Here is a 13,213-nt window from a genome sequence, read left to right as displayed (position 1 = left end):
AACAGTTCTGGATATCGCTCGTCACATATTGACATCATACCCGTAGTCGTACGTCGCCGCAATCTTCGCGCCGACATCATAGCCCAGCTTGTCCACACATCTTGTTCCAGCGGTTACATCAGCGTGAGAAGCCGAAATCAACACCACCTACTAGCATAGCGGGTAACGTGCTGTTTCAGCCACGCTTCGTTTTCATTTCAGATTCATTTTAGATTTATTTTCCTCATTTCTTAGTTCAATCTACGTGAAATTTCTTCGAATGCACTTTCAGATGATTCTAAAACTTTTTATTATTCCATGGATTTGGGCCCGTGCTCAAAACGTTCAAAGTAATCCTGCAGCTGTTGCACCGCCTCCAACAGCTCCAAATGCTCAAGTAGGTCCACTTTTTACGTATGGTGATAGAAATCTAGATATAAAGTTCTGGATACTATCCATCCAGAGCAATTTTTAGTTCGTCGACATTCCCTTCTATCAATTTCTGCAACGACAGAATCAAATAAACAATGCGATCTTATTAAATAATGCTATGCTGGCGAATTCATTAACTGCAATTCCACCGAATGAACATCAAATGCAGTAAGTACACACTATTGGGTACGGTAACACTGACGTCATTATCTTCAATCTTGAAAATGTTCATTTAGAATCGCGAACACGCTACAATTCCCGAATGCTGCCGTTGCTTTGCCGGCAAATCATGCAGCACTTTTTCCGAATTTTCAACCTAAGCTTGCCGCAGTCCCTACTGCAGGTATTTTTGAATTAAATTAATAAAATTTAATTTTTTTCGAATATTTAGCGGATATAATCATTGGAATATGTTTTTTGTAAAAAAAAAGTTGTAGAACATTGGAGAGAGCGTCTAGCACTAATCTCGCAACTACTTCTACTTATCTTTACTTTTACTGGCTTTTTCTTGAATTTTTCGCTTTTACTCGAAAACATCGCTATTAACCTAACAGAATCCTTTAGTTCTCAGATCATATGTAGTCACACCGAAACTTTTTTGCGAAAAACCTCTAAAAATGCTACTTTTTCTGCAACAAAAAAGTTCTTTTTTCTCTTGCTACTGTAGAGTAACGATGAGATGCGCCACAAAAATTTATTGTCTTTAAATTTTTATCTTCTAATCAATCATCCTTTTCTTGGCTTTCTGGAACATCTGGACATTTATGCTTTTTATTCTTCACCTTTCTTCATCTTCATAAACTGAAGCGCTTTTGATATAATCTTTATGTACGTAAATCTCATAATTATTTGCATTTTCGCTGGACGGCATCGCTATCAGCCGAACAGGATGGGACTTTGAAACTGTATTTCAGTGTGGAGGATGATGAATAGGTATTATATATTTATATATGTATTATAAATTACTATACATTATATATTATTATATGTATCATATATAGAAAAATATTATCTATAAAACATGTAATATTAGTGGCGATTTTCTTGAAACCTATGCTTTTTACTTTCAAAACAGTTTATTTTGTACCAATAACCTTATGTAATCATTTAATTAGGAAAGGATGCGTTAGTTGACTGTTACAGGGTTTTCGAGTAATCCTGCGGCTACGGGATTGTTAAATTTTATTTGAAATTTTTTTATAAATGAACGCTTTACATTATTTATAATCGCTGTGCTTGCTTTTTTTTTCATAGTGGAGGATCCATAGCCCCGTCTTACATGCTTGAGGTTAGTTGTTAGAAATTTTCAGGTATTATTATAACGTTTTCTAATTTTTCTTTATGTCTGTTTTTCATTTGTTACTCTTTTCCTTTAACATCTACTCTCATTCAAACTCAACCTTTTGAGTCTTGCATTTTTCATTTTTTTCTCTAAATTTTTAAGGCGTTCGTTTTTATTGTTTAGTAATAAATGCTCATTCCTTCTTTTTCATTCATATTTCTCCACGTACACCAACGTTATCACGTTATCCATTTTTAGAAGCAAAAGGAACGAATTTTTCTGTTTTTCTCTCTTTCAAAAAAGAACTTCACATGCTAAAGCAAATCTTTGCTATTTAAACCGTTCTTAAAGAGTACGAGGTTCACCTCTGGGGCTACAATCCAAGTGATTAGTTGTTCTCCGGAAGAGGTACTTCAAAAGTTTATGAGGGCCAGACGCATCAAATAATTGCATTGTTTTAGTTATAGAGTTTTAAACGACGGAATGTTTGGTTTTTTTTAAACTGTAAAGAGCGTAATTGCGGACAACTCGTACAGTCTTAGTGTTTTAATTCCTCTATGTATCGCACCGTGGCTTTTTTTTCGAACGACTCATCCACTCAAAATGCGCAAACGAGAGCTGAAACTTAAAGAGAATCTTATCTCACTTATCGTTGGAAATTGATTCAATTCCGTAGATCCTTTTTTAATTCACCCAAAAATCTCTATGGAATTTTTATAAAAACAGTGAATGCTTTGCCAGAAATTTGATGTGCTTTTATATTCATTCTTGCCTGATCCGCAAAAAAGTAAAAAGCTAACTGAACCGGTTGTTTCCCAATAAAATACCACTCTTAACTGATCCAGTCTGATTGTCCAACATCATGAACTTCCAGATCTCTTTCTTAGAGAATTTTATTCTTCTGGCTGTGTATGGGACTTTTTAGTGGTTGTACGTTTTTTTAAAGTATATCTAAGAGAGAGAGAACTCAAATTGATTCATAACAGACCACAATAACGCAGTAAAATCAAAAATCTTCGCGACGTGTCAGGTTCTCAGGAGACGATGTTGATGGATGTAGTTTCTCAGCTGAGTGCGGAGATTGTCAATTCAGATCTGGTTCAATCCATCGACAGCGGTGCGCAACACCACTAAATCGGATCGTCACTTTTTGAAAAAATCCTTCTTTTCGTGACAATTAGAAGTTATAGACGCATTTAAGAGACCTAGACCAAGACTAGATCAATTAAGATAAACACCATCTAGAACACCGCTGAGTAAAGAAAAAGTTCGAGCTCACTACGAAGGAGCGAAGTTGTCGCATAACTCCTCATGCAGTCTTTACATGCGTAGTACGGCTTTCTACACCTGTAGCTGCTGCACGAACGTTCTCGTGATCAACATTCTAAAATATTATAAAAAATCTCGAAATTTTCACTGGTGTTTCACTTCTGGGCATTGTATGCTTCTGAATTCTGTAGGACTCGCTATGAAATGTTGAGAGATCTGTCATGGAACGCTAGAGAAAATGGATTTCTGCATGACCTATCAAGCAAAGTTGTCCTAGTCGGTGATTAGCCGCGAAAAGTCCACCAACGTCAACGTTTTCTCGTCCACTCTCCATTGTTGCTCATTTTTTTCCCGATTATACGTATTCAGCGTTAAATTATGGAAAAATATGTGAAAAAATAAAACTCTAAATTAATAAGTTAAGGTGCGTACCTCCACCATGCGCATAATTAGATAAAATGGTCTCGTAACATGGGGATAGAATTTATTGCGCAAATAGGAAGAGCCGACGAATTCAACACGGCTAACCGTTGCGAGCCCGCGTCGGAGTGACCGTACCAACGTCATCGATTGCTGAACACATCAGGGAGATCACGTTTATCTCGGTCGCGACGCGTCAGCACGGCTGAACCCGTTTGGCGGCAACTATTTGTTGTTACATTACCAATATCATAGTATGCAGTAGTATTTCTTTCTAATCGGAAAATTTACAGGTTTGAATCGATTGGGCATCTACGACGTTCTCAACCGTCCCGTGAAATTTGAACCAATGTCGAACATGTTGGTTCCCGCGCAGGTCATCAGTAACAACTGCACTATTTGTGAAAATATAATTATTGAGGGAACTCTGTTGTTTTAGGTTTCTTCTAGCACCACTACACAAGCTCCGCCTACTAAGAAAACAACAGTCCTCCCCGAAAGTGAAGGATCCAATAAGGAGGAAATCCAGGAGCCCGATCCGATTCCCATAGGAGTATCGGAACCGGATGATATTACGAAGAAGGTGTAGGCAAAATTTAAAAACGAATACCATGAAAACAGACTTAATTACGCATCTGTATCCAGGTGATCGACTTGTCAGTTGCATCTCGTCAGAAAGCAACAACCCGGACCACGGAAATTCCTTCACTCACGGAATTAATTGAGGAGATTGGCGAGGAGAACTTGATCACTACCACAACGGAGAAGGTTGGGGACAACTGTCTCATACTTTAAATTTTTCATCAAAACACTACTGTGTTTCCGCTAAAACACTATGGTGTACTGTACAAGTAGCTTTAGGCGATTGACGTGATTTCAACGAAGAAACCCAAACCGGATGTTTACAATATTCTGAAGACTTTGAATTTGACCGATGAGGAGACGAATGACCTCGTGAGCCACGTCGAAAAAGTAAGCTCGTTATTTTTGAAATGATTCATTTCTCTTCTGCGAGTGAGACACACCTCTTTTTTTTCTCAAGTTTTGTGCTTTTTAAAGTATACGGTCCCGTGGTGTAGCGGTTAGCACTCAGGACTCTGAATCCTGCGACGGGAGTTCAAATCTCCCCGGGACCTAAATTTTTGTGAACGTTCTGTAACTTTGTTAATTCTATAAAAGCAGCCCACATGTAACATCTCTCCTCAAAAGTTTGCATTTAATCTCGCAATGAAACATATTATGCAACAACTACAACTACAAACAAACAAACAGAGACCACATTAGGAGGAAAACGGGAGAAAAAATACCCCATAATAATAATGACAATAACATGTAGAATATTACTCCCAGTTTAAGTGGTTACTTTAAGATTAGCAAGTTGGAAAAGGCGTCAAAACACTCTTTTTATTGAGTTAGCAGTGCTACAGAGCTTTACAAAACCGCAGGTCCCGGGGAGATTTGAACTCCCGTCGCAGGATTCAGAGTCCTGAGTGCTAACCGCTACACCACGGGACCGCCACGGTGGAATTTTGTAGTATTTTCTTCATTAACAAAGAAAATTTCTGCTAACTGGCAAACATTTGCTCCTACAAATGTTTGGAGTAAAAAAAAAAATAAAAAAAAAATTGGGGGGGGAAAAAAATTCCTGTCACAGGATTCAAAGTCGCTATAGCCCAGACCAGCGCAATGCTTCACTTGTTAATCTCAGGCAGCGGGAATTACGACCTCTTGCAGGACTCTGAGTTTTACACATTAACAGCTAAAGCATAGTGTTATTATAGTTACACATTAGCCCATAAACTTTAGCTTTAGCTGAGAAGTTTGCTGTAATACGGTCTATTCGTCTTCCTAAAGTCGGTCACCTTTCTCCTGCCGATATCGCACAGGCATGTCAAAACGACATAAAGCGTGGTGCGGTTGCCTAAGCGGCTGCGCTCGGAACAATGTGGTGAAGACTAGCGGCTGTGATCGAGGGGGACCTCTGTTAGCACCACTCATCGCTGCAGTTTGCGATGGTCCCACCGCGATTGCAACCGCTCCGTGCTTGATGTCGTTCTGACCCGACTACACCTGTTGTTGCACAGTCTGAAATCTTCAACGCTAGCCCATGGAACTACTGAACACTAAGGTAATTACAGTAACAAGTTAATTTAATTAATGCTTGCAAGTCAAATATGAATAATTGTAAGATTCGAATGCGCTCCTAAACCTGCCTTAGATATTCTTTTATTTTACATAACTGCTATGGTAATATTGAAGAGAATAAAAGTTTGAGTATAGTACTTATATTTGTTTTGTTATACCGGTTCTGTTCACTGTAAAAAAAAGACATCAACCAAATTCCATTCCCCGGATTCCAACACGGATCCATTTCCCAAATTCATTTGCTTCGAATTCGTCGACACTTCCCAGCAAAACAACAACCGGATGATTTCACAGGCCCATTGGGCCACTAAAATATTCATTCGTTGTGATGTATCGTTCCGTTTACCAGCTCTATTATTTTTAAACATATTGTTTACTGGATAGTATTTACGGTACGTTTCTCGCACTACATAAATGTAGTGTAATCAACCAGAAACCACTTTCCTGTACAGATAGCCCTCTATAAGGAAATTTCGCCAGGATGGTGTGTAATTAAACACTGATTTCAGGTGGTGCGAGAGGAATTAGTGCGGAAGCTGTCTGAAGCACGAATTATCGATCGAACCACAACTACCGAAAAGTTGGCAACTACAGTTCCCACTACCGAAGCTGGTCTGTTAGGTCGATCATTCTACTTCAGTCATTTTTCCTCTTTTATCCACTTTTTTCGACTTTTCAAGAAAATCACTCAAACGACTTTTAGTGACAACAACAGCCGAATCGGAGGAATTTGAAGAGCCTATAAAGATCCCGTTACGGAGAACGAAACCCGAAAAGGAACTTTTGTTCTACATTCCACAGAAAAAGCCGAAAGCTGAGATTAAACACCATCCCCAACGTCTTAGCGCAGAGGTACATAGGCATGGATGTACTAGAATTTTGGTCCCTAACCCTTCCTACCATTCAATTCAACATTTTTAGCTGAGTTGAACTGTAAAGAGTTTGAGGGAAATTTAAGCGATTTTACCGATTTTCTATTTTTCAGCGCTAATGTTTTCTCGCTTCCATTTAGGAAAGACCAGAATTTGTCGAGGCTGAAATTCTCACATCACAAATGCATCTACCAATTCAGGAAAAAATTGAGGATGAGAAAAATGATGAGGATGCAGTTGAAACAACTGGCAAGTTTCATTTCTGAGTACTTTCCATTTAATTAGTTTCCAATACTGTAGGATTCTGCTATGTAGTTATCAACAGAGACAGCAGAAAAATTTTGAAGATATAGTAAGCCAAGAAGGGAAGGGAATTCTCCCGAAATTATGGTACCTCTTTTAAAAACCTCTTCACTTAGTTTGCCGCCGCTAAGCGCAGTACGCAAGCACCAATCTTTTGTGAACAAAATCATATTCAAGAATTCAGATGAGCAGAAATTACATGTTCAACGGTGGACGTTTCACCTCTAGGTGGGCTGGAGGGCACTTATTAAACGTGTAAGAGACTGCGATGATAATCAATTACTATTACAGTAAGATTGTAGGTAATTCTTGGGAGTCTTAAAACCAATAAACAAGCAATAATTAAATAATTTAATTTCTTAATTAATTTAATTAAAGTATTAAATTTAACTCCTTAATTTTCAATTAACTCTAATTCCATTGTAAGTATATTTCTCCCACGTTACAAATTACAATTGAATACCGAAAATGGTGCACATAAGCCAAGGGAAATTAACTGTGCTTTTACGGTGACCGTTAGGAAGATGAACAAAACTAGTTTTGCGGGTTCCACAAAATGCTGAACACACAATAGGAGCACCACTGTAATGTGGATTAGACAGATTTGAACGACCCAACGATAGTTAAACGTGTCTTTTACGATCCCAGTAGGATCGTAAAAGGAAGATAGCCTTTTCGTTTTCTCTGGAATCAGGGAAAATCACACTGATCAACTCCAGCTGCTTCGATAGTGCCAGCATAATAAGTGAAGTGATGTTAGGCTGGCAACTAATTTCTGTTACATTTTCTTACATTTCATTTCAAAACTGTTTATTCTTACACATTTAGTTTTCAACCGCTGATGTATTCACCATCGGTATCGACGACATGTTTCCAGGCAGTTTCTAGATTCCCTCGTTGTAGAAGTCTAGGGACTTGCGATCAGAGAATGACTGAAACTGGTCCGTTTTGAGGTCATCAACATCAACGAAGCAGCGTTCTTCCAGGTGATGAGCCGCAGATCGTAATAAGTGGTTGCTCGGTGGGCCCAAATCAAGTCTATCTCGCTGATGAGGAAGCATGGTCCAGAGTTCAAGACTGCGTAGCTTCATCTGAGATCAACTGCTCGACATATGGGCGCGCCTTGACTACCAAGTAGAAGACTCTCTTCTGCATCTGTCCAAGATTTGGACCCTCTCGGTCTAGTTGGCAGTATTTCTCAGCACTGATAGTGAATCCATGCCTAAAAGCTGCCAATGAATGACTCCGTTGACATTCTACCAGCAATATAACATGATCTTCGTAGACTCCGGTCGAGGCGGACTTCCTTCACTAGATAGAGGGAGAGAACCACCGCTGATGGCCTTTAGTCGGAACGACGTGATGAGTCCGATGTGGAATCAGGTAGCACTGATGCTCTGCTTCCACCAGTCAATGGCGCTGTTTTATTTTTTTCAGAGGCAGGTAACAGGGGGAGGCGTTAATGATAGAAAATGAAGTACTTAGGAGATACTAATAATCTATAGTATTGAGCTAACAGGCCAACTGAATAAATTCCAAGAGTGAAATCTCTAAAATGTGGCAGAAATTAGGTGCTAGCCAAATAGAACGGCTGGACCTGTAATAAAAGCACAGTATGCATTTAGGGTTTTTGCAACGAACATCCTGTGATCACCGTGAAAAAAATTACAGCTATTTCAAAGCGCACTGTGAGAACGTTAACGGGAAATTTAGTCGTTATTGTGAAGCGGAAAAAAATTGATTTCAAATATATTAAATATTAACACAGTCGGGGCTGATGGCGTTCAGTCGGAACGACGTGATGCGTCCGCTCTGGAATCAGTATCCAGTGGCACAGATGCTCTGCTTCTCTAACGTGATCAGCAATCGACTGCGCACTTTTGTTTCTTTGATAGGTTCCTCAGCAGAAGTGTTCGTCTCCGCCTCTGGTGGTGAATTGCACGAGTTCCCTTGAAAGCGTTCGGCAGCGATTGTACAATACGTATGAATCGGCGATGATTGTACTTCTAGTTATTTTTTCGCAATTTTGTCAATAACAGCTTTTTTCCCAAAGTAACTATAGCTCGGTGGATTTGCATGCTGGAGTTAGCTGTACCTCGCCATCACCTACTGTGTTTAGAAGGGTGAGCGCGACGCGTCCGCCGCAACGCACGCTTCCTCGCTGCGCGCGCACTCCCGCTTCCTTCTACCCTGTCCGAATCAATGAGGGCGCATGTCACTTATTTGTATTGGATTGTCCAGAAGTAGTGGGCAGATGTGTTAACAAAGTGAACGAATCACCTCCGCTTGACCAGATCTCGATGACATTCACGAATTGTTTGTGGAAAAATTGGGACACGTTGACACCTCTGAGAGCATCGGGAAAGCGATATATCAGGATAATTCTGGAAGCTCAGCTGCAAGTTAAAATGTACCAGCGCTCATCATTCTATTTTTACAACACTTATTTATTTATAGGTCAATGTAGATGTGATCATTTCTCAACTTTTTTTCGCTCCTTGATTTGATTCGGTCTTGATGTCAAAAGTGTTCTGAAGTAACAAGATTGAACAATAAACGGCATTGTTTTCGTTACGGTTGCTGATACGGTATCGTCCACACCAACAACCACATCCCCGACAAGTACCACAACTCAAGTTCAAAAATCCTCTTCGACGTTGATGCCAACCATACATCAAAAAATTCATGTTAGAGAGTTGAATATCACAGTAAGTCACTTTGTTGTTTGATGTTATTTATTTGCCTGACTACGTTGTTCTAAGGTGGACAGTCCGAAATCAAACTTCCAGTCTTATGCCGGTGTTGACGCCGATTTGTTGAATATTGGCATTGCCACAGGAGCTCCGCTGGATCTCGATTCGGAAGGAAGTCGAGTGGTTTCCTATAGAACTAGAAATTCAAACAGGTCAAATTTCAAACTTCTTGACATGAATTTAGAGCTTCTTCTTTGTTAGGTAGATTACTGAAGACATATGGTTTATTTTTGTTGGGAAAATCTTAGTTCTGCACCATATCATATGTAGAATCGCTTTGGAATTGGGCTGCGATGCGTCGGCCCAGCTAAAGGTGTTCGGCTGCGGTTGTACGTTTGGTGATCGTTAATTTACAAAAAGAAGAGGTTAAATAATTCCTCGACATGGAACAAGCTATGAAATTAGGAAGTTTTTCTCATTCCTAGTAGCTTTCTAATTTCTAGAGCTACTTCCACCACACAATCGCCACCATCTTTTCAACCAGTAGTCGGCAGACCTAAGACCACTTCGGTAAGCACCACGCTTTTCAGCTTAATACTTGTTTGCATTTGTCATGTATTCAATTGGCGAAAAGTAAAAAATCGTACAAAAATCTTCTGAACTCTAGCATCCAAAAACTCCATTTGAACGATTAGCTGTGGACTACAAGGAGCGACTGACCGGAGCTGGTGACATGGACAAATTCCTGAAGACAATCTATTCAAACGCGTACATAGCGCTTGTAGATGCGAAAGAGGCGTCCAGTGTCCGTATTCCATTGATAATGCGACGAGCACAAGCTGAATTCGGCTAAGATTAAATTAATATGCTTTGTTATTCACATATCATCAGATGTTGACCCTACAATTTCTTCGTAGGGATAATTATGTTATATTGTATATACATATACGTCGTTATGCTCAGCAACAAACACTGCAATGCTTTGTCAGTCTTGCCGTTAATTATTGAGGATTATAGGAATTATTTATTATTTTTAACTGAATGAATTTGTGCTTATGTGCTTTATAAGTGGTGGCGAAGTATCCTCGTTTAGAAAAAAAAAACTAAGTACTGAACTGGAAAGGCAGGCGCATTTTGTTAGCGTTGCTGTTTAGTATTTTCACATGTTATGCATCGTAATGGGGCAGAGTCTGATTGCTTCCTGCACGTGGTGGCCCTGCTTTAACTAAACGCAATCAGGCGTTCGAGTGTACGCGTTGGGAACGTACGAGCTATATAACCTCCACTGTTATATGGCGAAAGATTCCCATAAATTTCAAAAAGGTGCTGTCGTCCAGCACACCGCCAAAGCCCACAACCTGAAAGGTGAACTGCCTGCAGGGAGCATGGAATCTCTGGCAACAACAATTCGTTTCGTCACGCTGAACTGCCGAACACTATCGAGTGAACTCCAACAAGCCGCTCTATCCAGACTTCTGCGATATCTGTGTGCATTTTGCTGCACTACAGGAAACACACATGAGAGATCGGACCGTCATCAGAATCGAAAATTACACCATATACTACGGCGATGATGATGAGAACAAAGTAGGTGGCTGCGTGATAGATGTGAAGAACGATTACAAGAAACTTGTTGAGGAATTTGGCTCAACGTCGTCTAGATGCGCCTTTCCACAACTGCGGGATCGCAGAGGACGTGAACTCTTGATCATAAGTGCTCACGCACCTACGGAAACCGCTGAGGATAAGCCAGCAGGTAGTCATTGTCGGAATCGACGTAAATGCGAAGATGAGACTCGAACAGCGATCCGATGTGCTAGGAAAATGGTATTACCCAGCGGAGCGCAAGTCGGACAACGGTGACCGTCGAACGACTTGTGCGAACAGACGGGCCTCATCATCGCTTCCACGTTTAAAAAGGAATCATCGACGCCATAAGCTCACGTGGCAGAGGTCAACCCTTTTAATGCTTGAAGAGCAGCGCAGGCGGAAGAGGACGACTCTTCAGCTTCAGCTCGACAACGTTCCGGCGAAGAACATTCTTCAGTCAGATATCCGAAAATATAAAGCTGTTTGGGACGTCCCTTCGACTCTGACCACCGTCTCCTCAGCTTCAAGATACGGTTCCACAAGAAAAACCGAGTAGTTCCTCTTCAACCGAAAATCGACATGGCGAGTCTGAAACACGATGAATGTAGAACAAAATTCCGCAAACGTGTGTCTACTCATGTTGGAGTACGGACTAGGAAGAAACTTAGCGATACGGATTTCTTCACAAAGTGCATCAAGGACGCTCTCTCAGTATGGATCCGACAATCCCAAACACTCCCTTGTGACCACAATAAGTGTTATGCTCATCTACCAGTTCTTGAGAGCAAGCACAAAAGCCTAGGTCCCGGGGAGATTTGAACTCCCGTCGCAGGATTCAGAGTCCTGAGTGCTAACCGCTACACCACGGGACCAGTGCGCGGTGTCTGCCTCTGAATATTGATACAACAGTACCAGACCCTCCTTTGTGGTCATATTGGGTGTTCTGCAATCATCTACTAGCTCCTGAGAGCAATCACAAAAGCCTAGGTCCCGGGGAGATTTGAACTCCCGTCGCAGGATTCAGAGTCCTGAGTGCTAACCGCTACACCACGGGACCAGTGCGCGGTATCTACCTCTGAATATTGATACAACAGTACCAGACCTCCCTTTGTGGTCATCATTGGGTGTTCTGCTCATCTACTAGCTCCTGAGAGCAATCACAAAAGCCTAGGTCCCGGGGAGATTTGAACTCCCGTCGCAGGATTCAGAGTCCTGAGTGCTAACCGCTACACCACGGGACCAGTGCGCGGTATCTACCTCTGAGTATTGATCCGACAATACCAGACCATCCCTTGTGGCTGCAATGACCTTCTAGTTCTTAAGGGCAAGCACAAAAGCCTAGGTCCCGGGGAGATTTGAACTCCCGTCGCAGGATTCAGAGTCCTGAGTGCTAACCGCTACACCACGGGACCAGTGCGCGGTGTCTGTCTCTGAATATTGATACAACAGCACCAGACCCTCCTTTGTGGTCACATTGGGTGTTCTGCTCATCTACTAGCTCCTGAGAGCAATCACAAAAGCCTAGGTCCCGGGGAGATTTGAACTCCCGTCGCAGGATTCAGAGTCCTGAGTGCTAACCGCTACACCACGGGACCAGTGCGCGGTATCTACCTCTGAGTATTGATCCGACAATACCAAACCATCCCTTGTGGCTGCAATGACCTTCTAGTTCTTAAGGGCAAGCACAAAAGCCTAGGTCCCGGGGAGATTTGAACTCCCGTCGCAGGATTCAGAGTCCTGAGTGCTAACCGCTACACCACGGGACCAGTGCGCGGTGTCTGCCTCTGAATATTGATACAACAGTACCAGACCCTCCTTTGTGGTCATATTGGGTGTTCTGCTCATCTACTAGCTCCTGAGAGCAATCACAAAAGCCTAGGTCCCGGGGAGATTTGAACTCCCGTCGCAGGATTCAGAGTCCTGAGTGCTAACCGCTACACCACGGGACCAGTGCGCGGTATCTACCTCTGAGTATTGATCCGACAATACCAAACCATCCCTTGTGGCTGCAATGACCTTCTAGTTCTTAAGGGCAAGCACAAAAGCCTAGGTCCCGGGGAGATTTGAACTCCCGTCGCAGGATTCAGAGTCCTGAGTGCTAACCGCTACACCACGGGACCAGTGCGCGGTGTCTGCCTCTGAATATTGATACAACAGTACCAGACCCTCCTTTGTGGCTGCAACGACCTTCTAGTTCTTAAGGGCAATCACAAAAGCCTAGGTCCCGG

General features: G+C 41.7%; 3 protein-coding genes across 5 annotated transcripts; all 3 read left to right on the top strand.

Annotated features, from left to right (window-relative positions):
- Positions 1–271: 271 nt before the first annotated feature.
- On the top strand, positions 272–6,665 carry RB195_009409 (uncharacterized protein; the record flags this gene model as incomplete). Of its 2 annotated transcripts, none has more annotated exons than XM_064189953.1 (10): positions 272–376; positions 455–579; positions 648–754; positions 3,676–3,758; positions 3,822–3,965; positions 4,028–4,150; positions 4,244–4,354; positions 6,037–6,139; positions 6,231–6,379; positions 6,540–6,665. In XM_064189953.1, the coding sequence occupies 10 exons, from the start codon at positions 272–274 to the stop codon at positions 6,663–6,665; spliced, it is 1,176 nt and encodes a 391-aa protein (XP_064047535.1). The 2 variants fall into 2 exon arrangements, with proteins under 2 accessions (XP_064047535.1, XP_064047536.1); XM_064189952.1 differs by having other exon boundaries at positions 6,037–6,148.
- A 1,276-nt stretch (positions 6,666–7,941) lies between these two features.
- Positions 7,942–10,248, top strand: RB195_009408 (uncharacterized protein; the record flags this gene model as incomplete). 2 transcript variants are annotated; one of them, XM_064189951.1, is made up of 4 exons in its annotated part: positions 7,942–8,085; positions 9,465–9,607; positions 9,899–9,965; positions 10,063–10,248. In XM_064189951.1, the coding sequence occupies 4 exons, from the start codon at positions 7,942–7,944 to the stop codon at positions 10,246–10,248; spliced, it is 540 nt and encodes a 179-aa protein (XP_064047533.1). The 2 variants fall into 2 exon arrangements, with proteins under 2 accessions (XP_064047533.1, XP_064047534.1); XM_064189950.1 differs by lacking the exon at positions 7,942–8,085 and adding an exon at positions 9,363–9,410.
- Positions 10,249–10,913: 665 nt separating this feature from the next.
- On the top strand, positions 10,914–11,258 carry RB195_009407 (uncharacterized protein; the record flags this gene model as incomplete). The annotated part of the gene is made up of 1 exon (XM_064189949.1): positions 10,914–11,258. The coding sequence occupies one exon, from the start codon at positions 10,914–10,916 to the stop codon at positions 11,256–11,258; it is 345 nt and encodes a 114-aa protein (XP_064047532.1).
- Positions 11,259–13,213: the final 1,955 nt, after the last annotated feature.

The sequence above is a fragment of the Necator americanus genome, chromosome III (assembly GCF_031761385.1).
Source record: "Necator americanus strain Aroian chromosome III, whole genome shotgun sequence".
Lineage (NCBI taxonomy): Eukaryota > Metazoa > Nematoda > Chromadorea > Rhabditida > Ancylostomatidae > Necator > Necator americanus.
The sequence above is the reverse complement of the archived record's forward strand: the minus strand, read 5'-3'. Positions and strand labels throughout refer to the sequence as shown.